General features: G+C 44.1%; 1 protein-coding gene across 1 annotated transcript in view; it reads left to right on the top strand.

The window, feature by feature from the left end:
• Window positions 1–8,383, top strand: part of LOC121624961 (glutamate receptor ionotropic, delta-1-like) — a 475,076-nt gene extending 466,693 nt beyond the window's left edge. The window contains exons 16-18 of the mRNA XM_041962947.1: window positions 362–602; window positions 2,993–3,131; window positions 7,917–8,383. Coding sequence (XP_041818881.1) covers window positions 362–602; window positions 2,993–3,131; window positions 7,917–8,383 — 847 coding nt within the window. The remainder of the gene's footprint in view (window positions 1–361; window positions 603–2,992; window positions 3,132–7,916) is intronic.
• The last annotated feature ends 9,594 nt before the right edge of the window (window positions 8,384–17,977 follow it).

Genomic DNA, 17,977 nt, shown 5'->3' with positions numbered 1-17,977 from the left:
TAAAACCTTTTGTTGTAATATATATATATATAATTTTAATTGATTGTATCTTGTCTTACATTGTGTTGAAATGTTTAATGCATTTCTCTGCGTTACATAAAGCACATTGTACTCGTTGCCTTGCTTCACTACAAGATCCCCTCCAATATAAATATATAGAAATGTGCTTTCCTCCTGCAGTATTCAAATTCAACAGCCCATGGAACATAATACAAACAGTAACAAGTGACAACAGATGTGGAAAAAGTCCTTGAGGACTTTGGGAATTAAAGAGAAAAGCTGTTTCACGTGTTGCCTTGAAGTCAGAAACATGAACTAATGGTCTCTTTGACTCACCGGTCCATCTCTTCTCCTTCCTCAGGATCTTGGAGCTGCAGGAGAAGGGCGACCTGGACATCATGAAGCAGAAGTGGTGGCCTCGCACCGGCCGCTGCGACCTCAACAGCCACGCCAGCGCCCACCCGGACGGCCGCTCCCTCAAGCTGCACAGCTTCGCCGGCGTCTTCTGCATCCTGGCCGCCGGGCTGCTGCTGGCCTGCCTGGTGGCCGGGCTGGAGGCTTGGTGGAACAGCAACCGCTGCCGCCAGGAGCAGCCCAAAGAGGTGACCGAGCACAGGGCCCGGCGGACGGGCCAGCGGGGGGAAGACACTGCCACACTCTACTTTAAGGATCCAGCCGCAGACGCGAGCCCCGACATAGTGGAGCTCCAGTACACCCAGCTGTAGAGGAGAGAGGTTTAGGAAAGTCGAGTTAGTGCTGGAGAGCCGGCGGACAGAGGGTGGTGAGACAGGACAGAGTAGGTAGACGTGCTCTGTGCCACATCAGGACACTGATTGAAATCAAATTTGGTCTCTTATTATTACCCCCCTCCATTTTTTCTTTTATCCGCCCATCGCTCCTCACCCACCTCGTCCTGAACTTGCAGACACCAGAGCTCATCTGTTTTTGTTTGGCATTTTCTCTAAACCACATGACGCACACAGCACACTCCGCCTACATTACCTTTACTAATACTGTCATAAAACTGCAGCTCCTCGATCCAGTTCTGAAAGCATGGAATCAGTCCAGCCGGTCAGGGTTTGACTACCGGCACGTCCTGTATGTTCCCAGCAAACCCCCCGCGAAAGCGACCGAGGGCCCCCGCAGACTTTAACGATTAAATCCCGCAGTGCCGGATCCGTAACCATTCAAGTGCTCCGGATTGAATTATTGTTATAAACTCATTTTCCACAGCGAGGCTTTGGTCGTTTCCTGCACCCAAGGGCTCTGAAAAGAGATTATAATTAACAGGAGAGAGATCGCTCAGGCAGAGCACGATAACAGACACACTTTCCAAACACTTTTGGACATTTTCCATTTCATTGTCAAATCCTTAAGAGACGTCAAGAGACAAGTAATTCATCATATCCGAGTGAACTTTTAAGTGCAGCCCACTCTGGGCTTTAACATTATCGCACTCGGTCCAGATCATTTACTGTTGTTGCTAACAGATACTCAAGCTTTACTAAGTGCCTACTGAATATAAACCATAGAGCAGGTTAGCAGTTAGCAGGTCGCTCTCCAGAATGAAATACAAGCCACCTGAACAGCTGAGCTAATAGTTCCACCTACACTAGTTTAAAGAGGACGAGCAGTTAATTAAACATTAATGCACTCTAATCAATGTTAATGAACACTGAAAACATCTCGAGACTCCACAGGAAGCGTCTGATAATTGATACGTGTCATCAGTTCAGTGTGCACGAACTGAACTCTTTATCACAAACGGTCCATGTTGTGCTGATTTAACACTGAGTTAGACCACAGAGAAAACATTTCACACATATATAGTTTAAGTTGTAGCTTAGCCCGAGTGCCCCCCCCCCCCCCCCCCCCCCCCCCCTTAAGAAAACGACCCACACTGACCTGGAGTCGTGTGTTGTCCCAGTATCAAACTGTTCATTCACTGTACAAACACCGGCTTCAGAGGCTGCTGAACGTGTGAAAACATGCTGGAATGAAAACAGTCTGAACCCAGCAAATCAGAGTCTGGCTGCTGGTTCATGTCTTGTGTTAACTCATGTTCACACAACGCAGCGTTTAGAAAATGATCACTACGACACGGCAGAACAAACATGCCGCATTCATTATCATTATCACGCCTTTACGGCTACGATGTTAGCACACAGCTAACAGAGTAGCCCAGAATTCACTCTCTTTTAGCTTTGAGCTGTTTTGGTCCAGAACAGGTCTGCTCCCGAGAAAAATATAGATATGACTGAAAGTCGCAGTGAGAGTTTGACTTTTGAAACTGTGATGACGTGATGAGCCGGAGTAATGGTTCCACAGACGTAAAACTAAACACTGTTTCGCAAGGAAAAGCAAACTGATCTCATGAGCTCTCCGGTTCCCTCTGTGACCCCTTCTGAGCCTGTTGGAGAACAGACACTGGCTGCACAGAGCAGCTAATCCAGACTGCAGCCATGCTAATGCTAATTGATCAATATAATCTGATTTTAGTATAGTTTAGAAATAGTTTGGAACTGGGACAACAACACTTCAAGCACTCATTAAGGCCACACATGAACATAAACTGACCTCAGACCTGCATTTATAAGTTCTACCTCCAGACAATAACGTTCACCTGCTGTGCCAAACCCCCCCCCCACACACACACACACACATACACACACACACGGTGGATTTCCCTCAACAGAAAACGTGTGCATGTCATCAGGAGGCAGGTTTGTGTCGTGGGACAAAGACAGAAGTTTTGACGTGGATCCATAAACTAAAGTGTGAGCAGACAGCAAACTGTACGTTGGGTGTGTCGCCCTTTAGCAATAAGATCTGTCTCCAACACCCCCGTCCATAACCCTGGTACTGTCACTGTGTCACGTCTTATTGCAAATTATATGTCAATGTGGACGCCCGTATTCTCTATCTCCTCTCCTTCTCTCCATCTATCTCTTCATCGTTTTATTTACACTTGACTGTCTATGATCTCGTGCAGGTTACTAAGGATTACAGACTGGCAAGGGTTTCTGGTCCATTGACATATAATGACATTACAACTGCTTCATCGGAGGGGAGGAGGGACATTTGGACAGACAGAGAGAGAGGCTGGGATGAAGCAGAAGCTATTGATACAGGTCAGAATAGACCTCCTATACAACTATTTAAAATAAAGACGAAAAGAAAATCATATCTGTGCCATCGCCAAGGTCCTTTTGTTTTGTCGAGGGATGACTGTTTTTCTGTGGCTGGAGTTCTGGAAATAAATCTTCCAGTAAATATGAAAAAGTAAACATTCGGGACTTTGTATTCAAGGCACTGACATTCATTTCTTATCTCCAGGAAGCCTTGAAAGTGATGCCATCTATTCATTTTTCCTTCATGTAACCACAAACTAAATCTCATGATTACATGTCGGTGATAAAATATCTTGAAACTTTTTCAAAGGTGGAAGCACAAAAAGAGTTGTAGGTGATATAAAACGTCACGGAGACGAGTTTTCCTGAAAAACAAAGCTAAAATCAGACATTCGTCATTAAAGCTTCTGGAAACTCATTAAACCTTCCACCGACAAAACCGCTAAAGCTAATTATCAGTTTCCTTATCAGAAAATTGAACAGGAAATTATTTCCAGAACCACACGTTTCAACTCCAAATGAAGAGAAAAAAATGGCCTAAATTAATTTGGTTCAAGATCTGAAAACCGTCAGCTTGGTCTTAATTGCAATTGACTTGAATTCGGTTTTTAGCTTTTTGCTGACGACGCGCTGATCAGAGTTGTAATTGATGCTTGACCTTGGCTGCTCCATCAGGCACCGACTGTGAGCTTCTGAGCCCTCTCACCTTTAACGCTGCATCCCCCGCCATTAGAAACCCTCCTGGTTCTTACAGTGCCTTTCTGTTTCTCCTTGCTTTGTTTCAGTTGGTCATCTTTACCTGTATGAACACATTCCATAAGGGCTGACCTCTGACCTCACTTCTACATGTTGTTGGTGTGTTGAACAGGAAAAACAACCATCTCACTGTGATGGAAATCACAAGAAATCCTGCAACACTTAGTGCCTTTTAATGCATGCCTCTTCTAAAACAACATTATTTCTAACCCTTTACAGACTAAAATCACTCAACAAGATGTGTACTGGTGTTAGTTAAAGCTGAGCAAGCATGAGATCAAATATCAGTGTTCTTCTATTTAAAATAGGAAATTAGAAAAGAGGAATATGTGCAAAAACAAAGCGTTGAGGACTTACACTGAGCTGTTGATATTGATTGTTGTCATCAGACTATTTGTATTCAAGTCATTAAAGCAAATACAAACATTTCTCAGAGCTGCTCTGGAACCAATGGAGCCAAATCTTCTGTTGTTGACTGAGCTAACTCACAAACTAGCCTCACAACACCAGACTACATTGGGAAAACTCCTGATTTTAGTCCAAGACTTTTTTGAGGGTTTTTAACTGGCAAATTCAGGATGAACTGTAATACTAGCGCCATCATCAGGTCAAAACTTTAATATGAGCAAATACCTGCAAAACTAATGATGTCTCAGCTGTGCTTTATGTTCGCTGCTAATTAGCAAATATTAGCATTCTAACCAAATAAACTAAGATAAAGAACATGGTAAACATTATTCCTTCTCAGCATCGCCATGTTAGCATTGTCGCTGTGAGCTTGTTAGCATGCTGACAGTAGCATTTAGCTGTGAGGCTGTTCATTGACACTGCAGCTTTAATGATGCTGGCAGGTCAGCAGGCTAACTCGTTAGCTTCATGTGAATAGCTGCTGGCTTTTGTCTCAGATTTGAACGAGAGAAGTTAAGCAGACGACTTATCATCGATGACTTACAGCATTCTGTTCTGGCTCCTCTCGTCAGTTTCACAAAGCTTCAGCTGAGCATTACTTAACTGTGTAATTGGCTTCAATCATTAACGCGTAAGCCAACCACTGAGGAAATATCTGCCTCTGAGAAATGTCCAGTGTGCACACTTGAAGCAAGCTTTATCCTCCGTGCCCACGGGGGGGTGGAAGTCTACTTTCGAGGTGGTCATTGTGCAGCCGCTCATCTTACAGTGAGATGTTGATATCAAAGGCAGCTCGTTATAAAAAGACTCACAGCTGAAGGGTTTAAAGGTTTCCAAGGTCCACGAGAATCCAAAATGAACCCGAAACAAGCAGGAAGTGTTCTTATCACACTTGAGCACAACCCACTCGACAGTAGCAGTATTCACAAAGTAGCAGGAGGGAGAGTGATTTGAACCCCCCCCCCCACTGGCAGCACTCATTAAAAGAGCTGTTTGTTTTCCAAATTAATGGAGGCTTTCAGACGGCTGTTGTTTTCTTCTTTTCCATTTACATCACCAGTCTGTCTTTAACGACCGGCTGAGGTTTAATCCCAGGCATTTATTTATTTAGGCTAGCTGCCAGTTTGACGCTGCTGAAAACATATTTTAATGAGATGCCAGTCTGCCGAAACAATAACCTGTACTGAGATGTTTTAATTGGCTTTGAGAGGAGCGCTTTGAGACTGGAGAGGGATCACTGAAACCCGCTCAGGCCTCGTGGATAAACGCTGTATGTTTATGTGTTCCTTTAAAGTTAGAACAAAGGCTGAAGCCAGATGCTTAACCTGAGCAGCGACTCGAGATGCACCGAGCCCTCCCCAACTCTGCTTTCACAAGCTGCTTTCTGCGTTGGCCGTTATTTTACAGTGTTATAGGCTGTTTCACAGGAAGTGCTCTCTCCACCACTCTACCTCAACATAAGTCTCATCTAAAGAGCAAAGCTGTCGTCTTATTTCTATCAACCTCTCATTGGTGCTTTCCTGCTAGTCGGGGCCGGAGCTGCCACCGAGGACAGAGAGGTCACGCCTTCGCTGGTTTTAGGGGGAGAAACACGTTGACCTGACTTTTAGTTTATCATTTAATTTTGCACATGGTGGGATTTTTAAAGGCTGATACCACCAATTTATTTATAAAAACACATTAATAAATAAATCTAAAAAGGAAACAAACGTCCCTGCTGGAATTCAGCTCCCTGCCAGGCGACATTCAACCGTTTCTAAACGAGTCGAAATCTAAAAGAAAAACGAACAAGTAAAAAATAAAACCGCTGGATGAATCGGAGTTATAATCCTTAAGATTTCCTGTCGTAACTGGTGGGTTAATCGTACAGGTCCCAGAGTTCTGGCGGATGTGACACCTGTTGACCACTGGGGGCAGTAAACTCACCTTGAACAGCTACTCCGTCAGAAATGCAGCAGAGGAAGAAGAACTTGTGCATCTGTTTACAGCGTCGTTCTATTGATCTGCTGACAAAAATTAGTTGACAAAAAATTACAAATGACAAAAATGTCTTGTTTTGACAGTCAGAGCTCACCCCTGAATACACTGAACTTCCTGTGGCTGCTTCACAATAAAAGCCGCTCTGTGGTTTGTCGGTTGAACTCTCTTAATGTGAAGCAGCAGCAGGAACTGTACCTTAACTTCACACAGCTGTGAGAGAGTGACGATTAGTGATCATAGCCGTGTGTTAATGTAAATAAATTAAATGGCTGCTGATTTCCTGCTCTGATCTACAGTGTTTTATGTTCATAACTCCTCCAAACATTGTGTTTGAAATTATGAAATCTTAAGGATTATTACTTTAAAAATTATGAGAAAATGTTCTTAAATTATCTGTGGGGTTCCGTGGGGGGTTAATATTTGTAAAATCCCTGGTGCTGATAACACTACGACATAGCTGAATATCTGTGTGTATTAATATTCAGTGTAAATGTGTCGTGCATCGTTCTGAATATCACTTGTGTCACTGTGACGAGTTACCGTGACTAATATCATTGTACCTTTGAGTGAATCCAATGCTGGAGCCAAGCCAGGCTGCGTTCAGGAGCACTAAGTGACTTTCTACGTTTGTTGTAAAGTGCCCGTTTGTTGAAATTTCTCTGACGCCAACAGGCTGCACTGACTGTAGCTGCATTCATTCACACGGCAGCAAACACACAGACGTGGAGTGAATTTGGATTGAGACCCGGAGCCTCACTTGATATGCGAGTCACGCCTCCTATCTCTCTCTGTACCCCTCGTCCTTTACCTTCCCATGACCCAGTGTACTGAAGCAGACCTGCGGTTCAACAGGGAAACACTCAAGTGTCTATTAATGCCTGACAAGTATGCATTGCTGCAGTCAGCAGGAGATGCAGTGTCAGCCAATGTTTTGATTAAATTGTTCTGATAGCGAACCGATTCTCCGATCCTCCAGCACAGAGTGTCCTGGCTCCAAGGGCAGCGAGGGAAAATACAGCACGGGGGGAAAGACGCCACAGCTGTGCATATTTTCAGTTCAATAAAGACTTCACGGCTCGCCGTAATTCTGCACCAGAAGAACTGAATTCTAAATTGAAGTAAATTCCAGCTCTTAAGTTCTGGACTCAGCCTGTATCTGACTGAGGTTCAATCTGAAATCAGTCAGCCTGTCCCCACACGTCTCCCAATCCAACACATTTCACTAAAACCCTGAAACGAAAGAAGCTGCAGCCTCTAACAGCTTTACAACAAACTACCGTCAGTCGGTTTGGCTCCAGGATTGTTTTTCTTCAGACATCAAACCTTTCTGGCCAAGTTTGATTTCAAGGTGCACATTCAAATTGGTTTCTGTGGCCTCAGTTCCCACTGGGCTCTGCACACCAAGCGACAAACAGCGACAAGGGGCTGTCTATCAGCTGGCGTGTGACAGCAGTCCATCATTCCAAACAAAGGCCATGTCCTAAAACCATGACAGACTGAGAATGCATGGAGCACCAGCAGACCTAAAACAGTCTGAGAAACCGGCCCATCGCCAATCTCAGCCTCTGTGTCCCTCCCTCCTCTCCTCCCTCCCCCTGTCTCTCCTCTGTCCTCCTCCACCCCCAACTCCTCCTCTTATAGGACAAGGAGGTGAATCTGGAACAGGTGCATCGTCGTATGAACAGTCTTTTGGACGAGGACTTGGCCCACAAGCAGATCCCCGGCCCCTCTATCGAGATCTCTGCGCTGGACATCGGCAGCATGCAGCCCAGCCAGGCCTCTCTGGTGGGGGGGCCGGAGTCCGTGCGGGACTACCCACCCTCGGGCCTCGCTGTGACCACCTTCCTCCCCGGGGAGGGGGCGCCGCCTCCTCCTCTTCCCCACCCTCACCATGGGGGGACCCTAGGCAGGACGCTACCCCCATCCCAGGGCCCTGGCAGCAACACGTTGCCCCTGCACCACCCTCTCAGCAGCACCAGCCTCAGCGGCAGCATGCAGTGCAAACACAGGGCTCCCAACGGGGGGCTCTTCCGGCAGAGCCCTGGCAAGACACCCATGCCAATGTCCTACCAGGCAGTCTCCGCAGGACCCATACCCGAAGCCATTGAGGCCACCCACAGTACATCCATATAGTGATAGGAGGGGGGGCGAGGGGGCGGGACAGGACGGGATCAAACTGCGTCAAAGATAAGTTTCTTGCTGGACTTTGGTCCGGTTTAAGATTTGAGGCCAGTTAGGGATCTGTAGAGAGAATTTATTCAGAAGGAAAAGAAAACATATGTGTACAAAGTAAAAAGATTTTGTATCTCACTACCTGTTCAGAAAAGCTGATGTTACAAAAGAAAAAAAAAAGTGGGGAGGTGGGCGGGTGTAATTTTTCTCTTGTAAATATCTGTAAATACCAAGAGAACGAAGTGAGGTTAAAGTGTATTTTGAATATTCTCAATTTTTGAAGTTGAGTTATAAAAAACAAACAAAATGAGATAAAAAAATAAATCTATATATATATATATATACATTGATGAAAAGTTCTGACTGTTTGAATGGCTTTGTAAATTTTGTTCAATATGAAACAATGACGCGAAATTCATTGTGATTGTTTTCTAAGTGCCGAAATTAAACGATGTCTCTCCACAACTCATCGATGTAAACGACTACCCATGATGCACCGCTGTAGGGACATTTTAGTGTTGGACACCTACTGTTATGCACCTCTGTACCAACCCTATATATATCTTCAACATTGGACGAAAATGATCACGATTTTTTTTCATTTGTATTGAATATATAATATACGTTGTTTTTCAAATCAAAAGTCTACATTCATTTTCTTACATTGACTGTAAATGGTGTATCATTCAACAACAAGGGGGGGGGGGCAAGTGGATTTTTATCTGGTTCACGTTTTACACACAGCTGAGTGGTTTGTTTTTAGTACCTTTGTATTTGGCATCAGCACTGTCCAGGTGAGGAGGTAAAGGTTAGACAGGAGGGAAGGGGGGGCTGTTTGGCTCTGATCACACCTGCTGTTGGGTTCTTTGGTACAAAGCATCTGGGAATTTATTTATTTATTTTTTTTTTTTTGGCTTTAGCTGTTGGGTTATACTGGAAATTAATACCGGGAGCTTGGCGTCTGCCAGGAAGATGAAATGCTGTAGATGTCAGTCTGTACAGTGAGAGTCACAGCCCCCTCATGGTGCTTTAGATTCAAACAGCTGCTTCATTTCACGTTCAACCTCGATTCCAAAAAAGTCTGGACTCTGTTTCCTGAAGTGTTCCTGAGTCCAGGTATTCATCTCTTTATCCAATCACGTGTTGACCAAGTGTTGAACCTCGCTCCATCCTCGCTGTGAACCACTGAGCCTTTCACTCATGATGCTATCACCTGTTACCAACCAACCTGTTCACTGAACTATATTTAATATACTGTCTTTGTGCTGTTTTCAGTTCAGTTTATATCAACATGTATTAGCGAGTTATGACCTTCTGTTTTATGATTTATACATCGTCCAAACTGTTCTGGAATCGGGGTTGAATTCAGACCAGGACTGCGTTCAATGTGACTGATATCTTTCTGGGAGCAGCACACCCACTGAGCATTAGAGCTGGATGTCATGATTCGGCTCTGAACCACTTTGGTTGAAGCTGAAATATCTCTACAACTATTGGACGGATTGTCGTGAAATTGGGTACAAACATTCTTGATTCTCAGGCGATGTGTCGCACTGATGATCTCCTTCAGCACCACTACAACATTCTCCTTTACCAACCACGACTACTGAGGATGAAAATAACAAAGTTTGGATCCCAACTGTCACCCACCCTACACTTTGGCTTTCTTAACAAAGAGCTTTCAGCATCACAGAGCCAACGCAGAGGCTTGTTCCATTTCACCTGCTGATTCCTGAACGCTGGAACCAAACAGCTGTGACTTCTGTGGACACACCTGTGCGTTCTGTGTCAGACAGTATCTTCAGTATTGTATTGATGCAGCACTGCTTTTTTACTAAAACTGATACTCCCCAGTTCTGATGGAAGGAGGAAAAACACAACCAGAACAGTAAATGAACGATTAACAGTCAGATAATGACAGCAGGACCAACTGCCACGACAGTTTTGACCAATGAGAGACTGGTACCAATTAAGACCTGGTCTTGGTACGCAGCCCTGCTCTCAGACAAACAGTCTTAGCTAACTGACAACAAAGAATATGAGCATGACTCCACAATTCATGTTGTTCTTTTTGGCTTTCCAAGCTTCTGTTTCCTGAAGGGGTTTTCATATTGACCCGAGATCCAAAGCTACTGGTCCCAACAACACAAACACCCGGTCGCACATCGGTCGTCACTTTGCTGCATGGCTAATGTCAATCTGAAAGCCCCTTTACATGTAATCGCAGGGCCATTTCCAGTACTTTGTTGCTTTAATCTGAATTTTGAAGGTCGGGTACTCAGAACATACAGCGGGTGGTGTGACAGCAGCCTCACAGTCTCTCCTCACAGTCTTTGTTTCTTATCTTTAACGTGAAGAAAACAGTCTTGTAGAAAGAACTATCAGCTATACAGATGTGTCTTTAATTTTTTATACTAGAGAATTTAACGTCAAACACTTGTATACAGGTTCTTCTCCTGCACAGCGGCGCAGTTATTTTAATCACACAGAGTGAGAGTGACAGCAAGACGCCTCATATTCCCACAAGTCATTCCTAATGAGATCCATTATCACCTGCAGGGATGACAGAGGGCGTCGTTATCCAAAGTGCAATCAGAGGCTCGCGACGGTGCAGATTCTGCAGGTGCCATACCTCAACTGCTTGTAATATAGACGGAATCAGACTCTATGGAATATGTTTGCTAAACGCTGGATTGTTGTTCTGTATGGAAAAGTATTTTCAACGGGAAATAAGAAACCACACCCTCGACCCCTCCTATTCGCTTTCATAAGTGCAATTAATGTGCATTTATGGGTGTGCTGAGATTTGACTTCATTTTCATTTGCCAGACATTGGCTGTTTGGAAACGTGTTGATCACACACAGCAGAGCTTTCAGCAGTCAGACTGAAACGGAAACAGACCAGCTCGCCTGTGAAGACTTTCCATGACTGAAGTCTGCAGAGGAAACGGACAGACGCTAACAATCCTAAAACGTATTTTGCAGAAGTCTTAATAATCAGATAGAAGGGACATTCATGTAAAATGGTGGTTTGACAGCCAGCGCTAACTGATGTTATCCCAAATTACATCTTAATTCTGAACAATTTTATTCTCCACATAAAAACAAAACAACACATTTAGAACTGTATCGCCAATGTTTCTGCAAAACCAGGATTATGGTCGATGACTTCTTTAATGCCGAATCATTTCTACAGTATCTGTGCTTGCCATGGTTAACCTCTGGGTTTAGGGACAGGTAACTGAACACCTGGCTCGGATTAGCTCGATCAATGTCCCGTCCTTTCATTGCTTTGTCGTTACTACTCACTACTACTCAAGTGGAAAACTCACACAGAGTGAAACACAGGTTTTAAATCCATCATTTCTGAAAACTGTCAGAAGTCAGACATGCTTTAAGTTTTGGTGCCTAAACCTCCACAAACTGCGACTGTTTCACATCGTTAACCACATGACGATGAAGGTCCAATCACTGCTACTCTCTAACAGTCAGACATGTTGTTTTGGGAGTCAGTGGCCTGACCTGTTCAGTCGTGTAGGTGTGAGGATGTGTTGTCCACGCCCATTTACCAGCCCAACCTCCACACCTGTACACCTCCACCTTACTACAGGTGGCCCCACCACTTCCTGTCCTGTGACAGCACTAAGAGTTGGCATCAGACGGAAACCTTTAGTGCTGAATTGTCCAATAAGGACTCTGATTTATCTTAAGTTGACCCAGTTTTCTACAGATTCAGCCAGTAGAGCCTGGTGATTTTTCTGGTGCATTAAAAAGGTTTAATGTGTCTCTGTGGATTCAGATGTTCAACATGTGATCTCTTCTTGACTGTCCCAAGCAGAAATGACTCATAACTTAATGTTCTCTGTTCAGAAAACCATGAATAAATTAAATCTGCCAAAGGGGGCTATAAAGCTAAAATGTTCTGTTCCTGTGTGAATACAGATTCTCCAACTACATTAAATAAAACCTAACATGTTTTCCACTCTGTCTGGGAAGTGGACACGCAGAGGAGAAGCCAGACTTCAGGTCAGCGGTGGAGGGGTTTCACTGTGGCCACATCATTCGCTCCCATCTGAACAGACTCTACATGGATGTTTTCTAACTGTGTCAGTAGTTGCTCTTGTGAACCGACTTGCTTTTTACACTGTGCTCCACAACGTGACGGACAGGCAGAGTGGTCAGCAGACAGGAAGTCAACAGGAAGTCTGCGTGCAGGGGCGGCTCCGCCCGTCACCCCTTTACGCTGAAACTCCAGCACCACGTCAGAAGATGAGAACATGAACTGTCATGGCATATAGTCTGTCACAGTACATCCGAGGGAGACCCTTATTTTATTTATGAATATGCTGCTTGGAGTTTCTTAATCTTTAATAAAGAAATATGGTTTACACATTTGTTCATGAAGTTGCCCATTTTCTTTTTCATTTCACAAAGGTCACCAGGGGTCACTTCACCGGGCGAGATGCTAAACCATATAAGAGCTGGAGGCAACACTTATTTTCATTATATTATATATATTCCATCCATAAAATGTCAAAATACAATGAAAAGTACCCATCACAGTTTCCCAGAGCCTCAACATATTCAGATGTCCCCTCAGTCAGACCAACAGTCCAGAAGTCAAAGACGTTAAACAGAGAAACGCACAGTCAGCAGAGAAAGCTCAGTACTGAAAACAGTATAGTTGTGGTGACTAGCTTTACGGCTTTCAAGTTAACAACTGAGTTAATTCATCCACTGAAAAAGACTGGCTGTGTGGTTGAAAGCTCTGCAAGAAGACAGTAAGTGGGAATTTAGTTATGCTGCAGCCTGCTGGTCGAGAGAAAAGTATTGAGCAACAATCTGTTTCTGATTAATCAATTGAGCAAAAATATTTGATGGTTCCAGGTTTTTCAAATGTGAGAATTTGCTGCTTTTACATGATAGTAAATGGAATATTTGAATACTGTTGGTAGAGCAAAACAAAACATTTAATAACACCTTGTGCTCTAGAATATTGTGATAAGCATTTACAGTTCTGATATTTTATAGAGCAAATGATTAATGAAGAAAATAATTATTAGTTGCAGTCCTACACCTCATTCATACAAACACATCACAAAACACACGTCCTAAAATACTACTAGTACTAAAATGTGCTTCTGGCAAACCAAACTTCATTAAAAAAAGGACTTTTAAGTGTGTATTTCTGAAGAGAATTGGGGGGGCTACCTCTTCAATTCAATGTGGTTTTAAATTCTTTTTGGAGCAGCATCATGTGGCCACTGGAGGAACTGCAGCTGAAGCCGACTCCAGTTGTTGTCGCTGGTTTTATGTCAAACATGACTGCTGTCATGTATAAAAACCAACAGTGGGGCAGAGATGAGTCAATGTGATTTGGCCTTTAGGTTCCCGGACAGACTTTGCACTGGACAACAATGTTTTTCACCAAGACGACAAACTTAGAGCAAAACTTGTGTCCCAAAAATCAGGTCGACGCTCTGATCAATAACTGATTCCACCTCCGTTATGAAGATGTGATGTGCAGAGAATATCGATTCCTCACATCATTTCAGATTTTCTAGTTTATTACATTGAGCCCTGAAGAGAAAACCCATTGAGTTGACTTATTCTTAAAAAAACCCTTTTCATTTGGATTCTGGGAAACTGATGTGAAACCAAACAGTTGCTGGTCGCTGAGTGTGAAACCGCTCCAGTTAAAGCTCAGCAGAGGAATCGTTGCTACGGTAACAGCAAGACGTCTCGATAGAGAAGCTTCTAACTGCGCGTCCTTAAATTCCTCTTTTAACTTAAGTGTGAAAAATCCACATCGTCAGTGTTTAAACACAGACGTGAACATGGAGACAGAATCTGAGACATCACACAACAACATCATCCAGGGCCCTCCACAACATCAGTTCACATTTGATTAACGCAAATTTTGATAACCAATTAATTATTTTAGTAATTTTGCACGTGAAAATGCTGAAGCGTCACCGTTTCAGTTCTATAGATGTGAGAATTTTCTGCTTTGCTGTTTTATATCGGGGTACAGTGAATATTTTGGAGGGTTGATAGGAAAAGGCAGGATATCTGAAGACGTCACATTGAACCCTGATCCCTGATCAGTTCTACACAGATCTGTGTGGCTCAGAGCCTGTGAAGCCTGTGTCCATGTCATAGACAGTTGCTAGCTAGCTAGCTAGCTATTATTGCTAACTGTTAATTATTAGAAGTAATCTGCTAGAAGGCACAAGCTATTCTTCTTCTGGTATCTTTCTGTGTTATCTTCAGATGCATTACCACCAACCACTGGACTATTCATTTATTACAAACAACAGAAAGAGAAATATTTTAGGATGTTTTTTTTTAACATTTCTAGACCAATTTGTCTGCATCTCCATCTAGTGGCCATTAGAGGAACTCCAGCTTGAGACCCTGCTGTTCCTCAGCAGCCACCCTGTGTGAATAAATATGAGGTGATGTTCTTCATATTTTATATTCTGCACTGTGGAATCACATCATTAGCTCCGTACGTACACACAGCAGCGCTGCTGGGGGGGGGGGGGGGGGGGGGGGGGGGGGGGGGGGGGGGGGGGGCATGTCAGTGGCGCAGACATGGATGGTTTCTCCCCTTCACTCTCTGCTGCATCCTGCCATCAGCGTGCCTGGCAGAAAACATCCTCTGCTCTGTCAATTAGGGGGAAGATTTAGTCTGACGCACCGGGAGGAGGATTTAAACCGACACACTGGGACGTACAGGGTGTCAGCTGTCCCCCAGGCTTTAAACTCCTCTGTGCCATGTTTCGCTGTCACCGCTCTGACTGCCTGGACAGAAGGCCGGCTGGACGGCTGACTTGACTAAATGGCCGCCTGGTTTGCAGAGATACCGACAAGCCGTCAGAGAGAATATCTGATTGGTTAACTGGCAAGGAGCCTGGTTGGCAGAGTGGTTCACCGAGAGGTCGCACAAATGAGTGGCTGGTACACAAAGTGACGGCTGACAGAACTGAGAGATTCTTTGGATGAACTCCTGCTTTGCTAAATGACGGACAGACGGACGGACGAATGGGTGGGTGGACGGATGGATGGATGGCAGCACACCGGATTATCCCAAAGACAAATCAAAGGTGAGAGGAAAGGAAACAAGCAGCACAGACTTCCTCTCTCCTCCTCAGCAGCAGAGTTTCACCTTTTCATCATCATTACACCCAAACCTGTTGTTACCTGCTGGAAACCCTGCTAAAACACACACGGATTGTACTACTTAAGTTTGAGAGCACTTAGAGCTGTTAGTGGTTTATATGACACATTCCTCCTCCTCCTCCTCCTCCTCCTCCTCCCTGCTGCTGAGTTGTGCCTTCTGGATAAAACACCTCATTACTCACTTTACCTCCAGCAGCTGGAAGAAATAAAAGCCGATATGAATGCAAGAGTCCAGTTGTGCCGGGCAGTTATGGGCCATTATACGGTTACAGGCTGAGCCGCTGTCACATGGGGAGATGGGTCAGTGTCGGTAAATCAAACGGCGGACAGCGTGACGCCGTGGGGTTATTCTAACGCAGCAGAGCGGTGCACATGAAATACAGAGCAGGGCGACTCCGAGGGCACACAGGCATGAAATGGAAGCCGCGCTGTCACATAAATATGCAGATTCACGAAAAGTGCTGCAAAGTCCTGCCATGCCTGCACTGAACTGCACGGCACTGCGAGCACAGGGCGGCAGATTCAACCTGCTACGAGCTCTAATGACAAGTCTGTAACACGTTCTCTGTTAGCCTCGGCTCATGTATTATCATCCCACGAGCCGCAGAGCTTCGGCCTGTTTGAAAGATAAATCCCTGACGATCCCTGAAAAACAACGCTTACTGCAGCACGAGCCTTCTGACCATCTGAGCCCAACAATATTCTGCCTGTAGGAAAAGAGATTCTCAACCTGCAGGCCAAGGAAGCTGCCAGGAAACAAAACTTGAGGAAAATCAAAATGAAACAATAACTACGAACATGAACATCTCATTAAGATTAGCATTAGTAGCATTGGTTAACATCTTACTTTTTATCTGCATCTTATTGCTCTGCATGAATAACGTGTGCAAAATGTGTTTTTTGCTCTCTTGTATTCGGTTGTTTTACACAGCTCTGCATGGCTGCATGTACTCACATTATATTATAATGTGCATCATCCTTAGAAAAACAGAGGTAAAGTGGTGTCTGAGCTCCAGTCCAGTAGAAAACATTGTGAAATGTTCCACTCAGGACGTATCGTCATCCCAATTCTTCCAATAAACTAATACAAAATGTTCGTACTTGTGTTAAAACCTGAATATCAGATTTTTTACCTCTCAGATCTTCTGTATTGGTCTGGTTCCATTCACATCTGCAGTAAATGCCCTGATGAACCTTCTGGATCATCAGGGACTCATCCTTCAGTTATGCAGATGCTAAACTCGACTGTAATGATAATACATGAGAGGCACAATCTGGTGCTGGTTCTGTCTGAAAATATGATGTGCTTCATTATAAAACATCATCTCTGTTCTCATTGGATAAAACACACTGCAAAGCCTCTAATCAAGGCAAACATTTGACCATGTGGAATTTAAATATTTATGATAATATACACATGCGCAAGTTTCGATTTAAATATTAATGTCCAGGCCAGAAATCACCATTTACACCGTGGTTTAGTATGTGTTGCCTGGCAACCACAAAGAGCTGCAGTATATAGCTTGATAATTACACTAGTTACTCCTTATATTTACAGGTTATCTCGATCAGAGACACATTGTGTTGCAGCTCTTGGAGCCACTTGGTGCAGTGACTGTTTTAGGCTCTTCTTGGACTCCACACTGTCACTCATTAAGCATTCAGGAGTAAACATGAAGCGCTACAGGCTGACAGGGGAGTCACTGATTGGATAGTTTAGGTGATGTCATCCTGCATCATCATCAGAAGTGTGGGCTCCTACCAGAGTGGAGCCTGTTTAATCATTTCCTGGTGCAGACTTCAGCCATTCTGATACGTGACGTATGATAAAATGTTATAATGGAACACCTGTGGCATTAATATCACATTGGAATCGATTCAGGACGACCGTCTGCCACCCAGCCAGACTGAGCTGCCATGCGTTCACAGATATCTGATTCATTTCCATCACTTATCACCGAGTCTGATGACCCTTTGTTAAATCAAGATTCTGCATTGATTCAACATTCTTCATTTGTCGCTTTGCTCCCAAAATGTGGCTGAATAAGATTCAGTCTGAGAAAAACTGTCAGATTTGTTTTAATATTTGACTCTTCTTCAGACGTTTCTTACTAACTGTCCTGTTTCTGTTCACGACACAACGAGCACACAGACAAACAGACTCTCAGTCCAGAACTGTTTGGAGCTGCCAAAACCTGCTGGAGCCCAATCTGAGCAATTTACCACCTGGATGTTCTCTTAAATCCCATTCTTCAGACGGATTACACCTTCCAATCTGAGGAAACCACCTCCAACCGAACAAATCCTCGGAGGGGACATTCACCACATGCTGATGCAACTGTGCC

This window comes from Chelmon rostratus, chromosome 21 (genome assembly GCF_017976325.1).
Source record: "Chelmon rostratus isolate fCheRos1 chromosome 21, fCheRos1.pri, whole genome shotgun sequence".
NCBI classification, from domain to species: domain Eukaryota; kingdom Metazoa; phylum Chordata; class Actinopteri; order Chaetodontiformes; family Chaetodontidae; genus Chelmon; species Chelmon rostratus.
The sequence above is the reverse complement of the archived record's forward strand: the minus strand, read 5'-3'. Positions and strand labels throughout refer to the sequence as shown.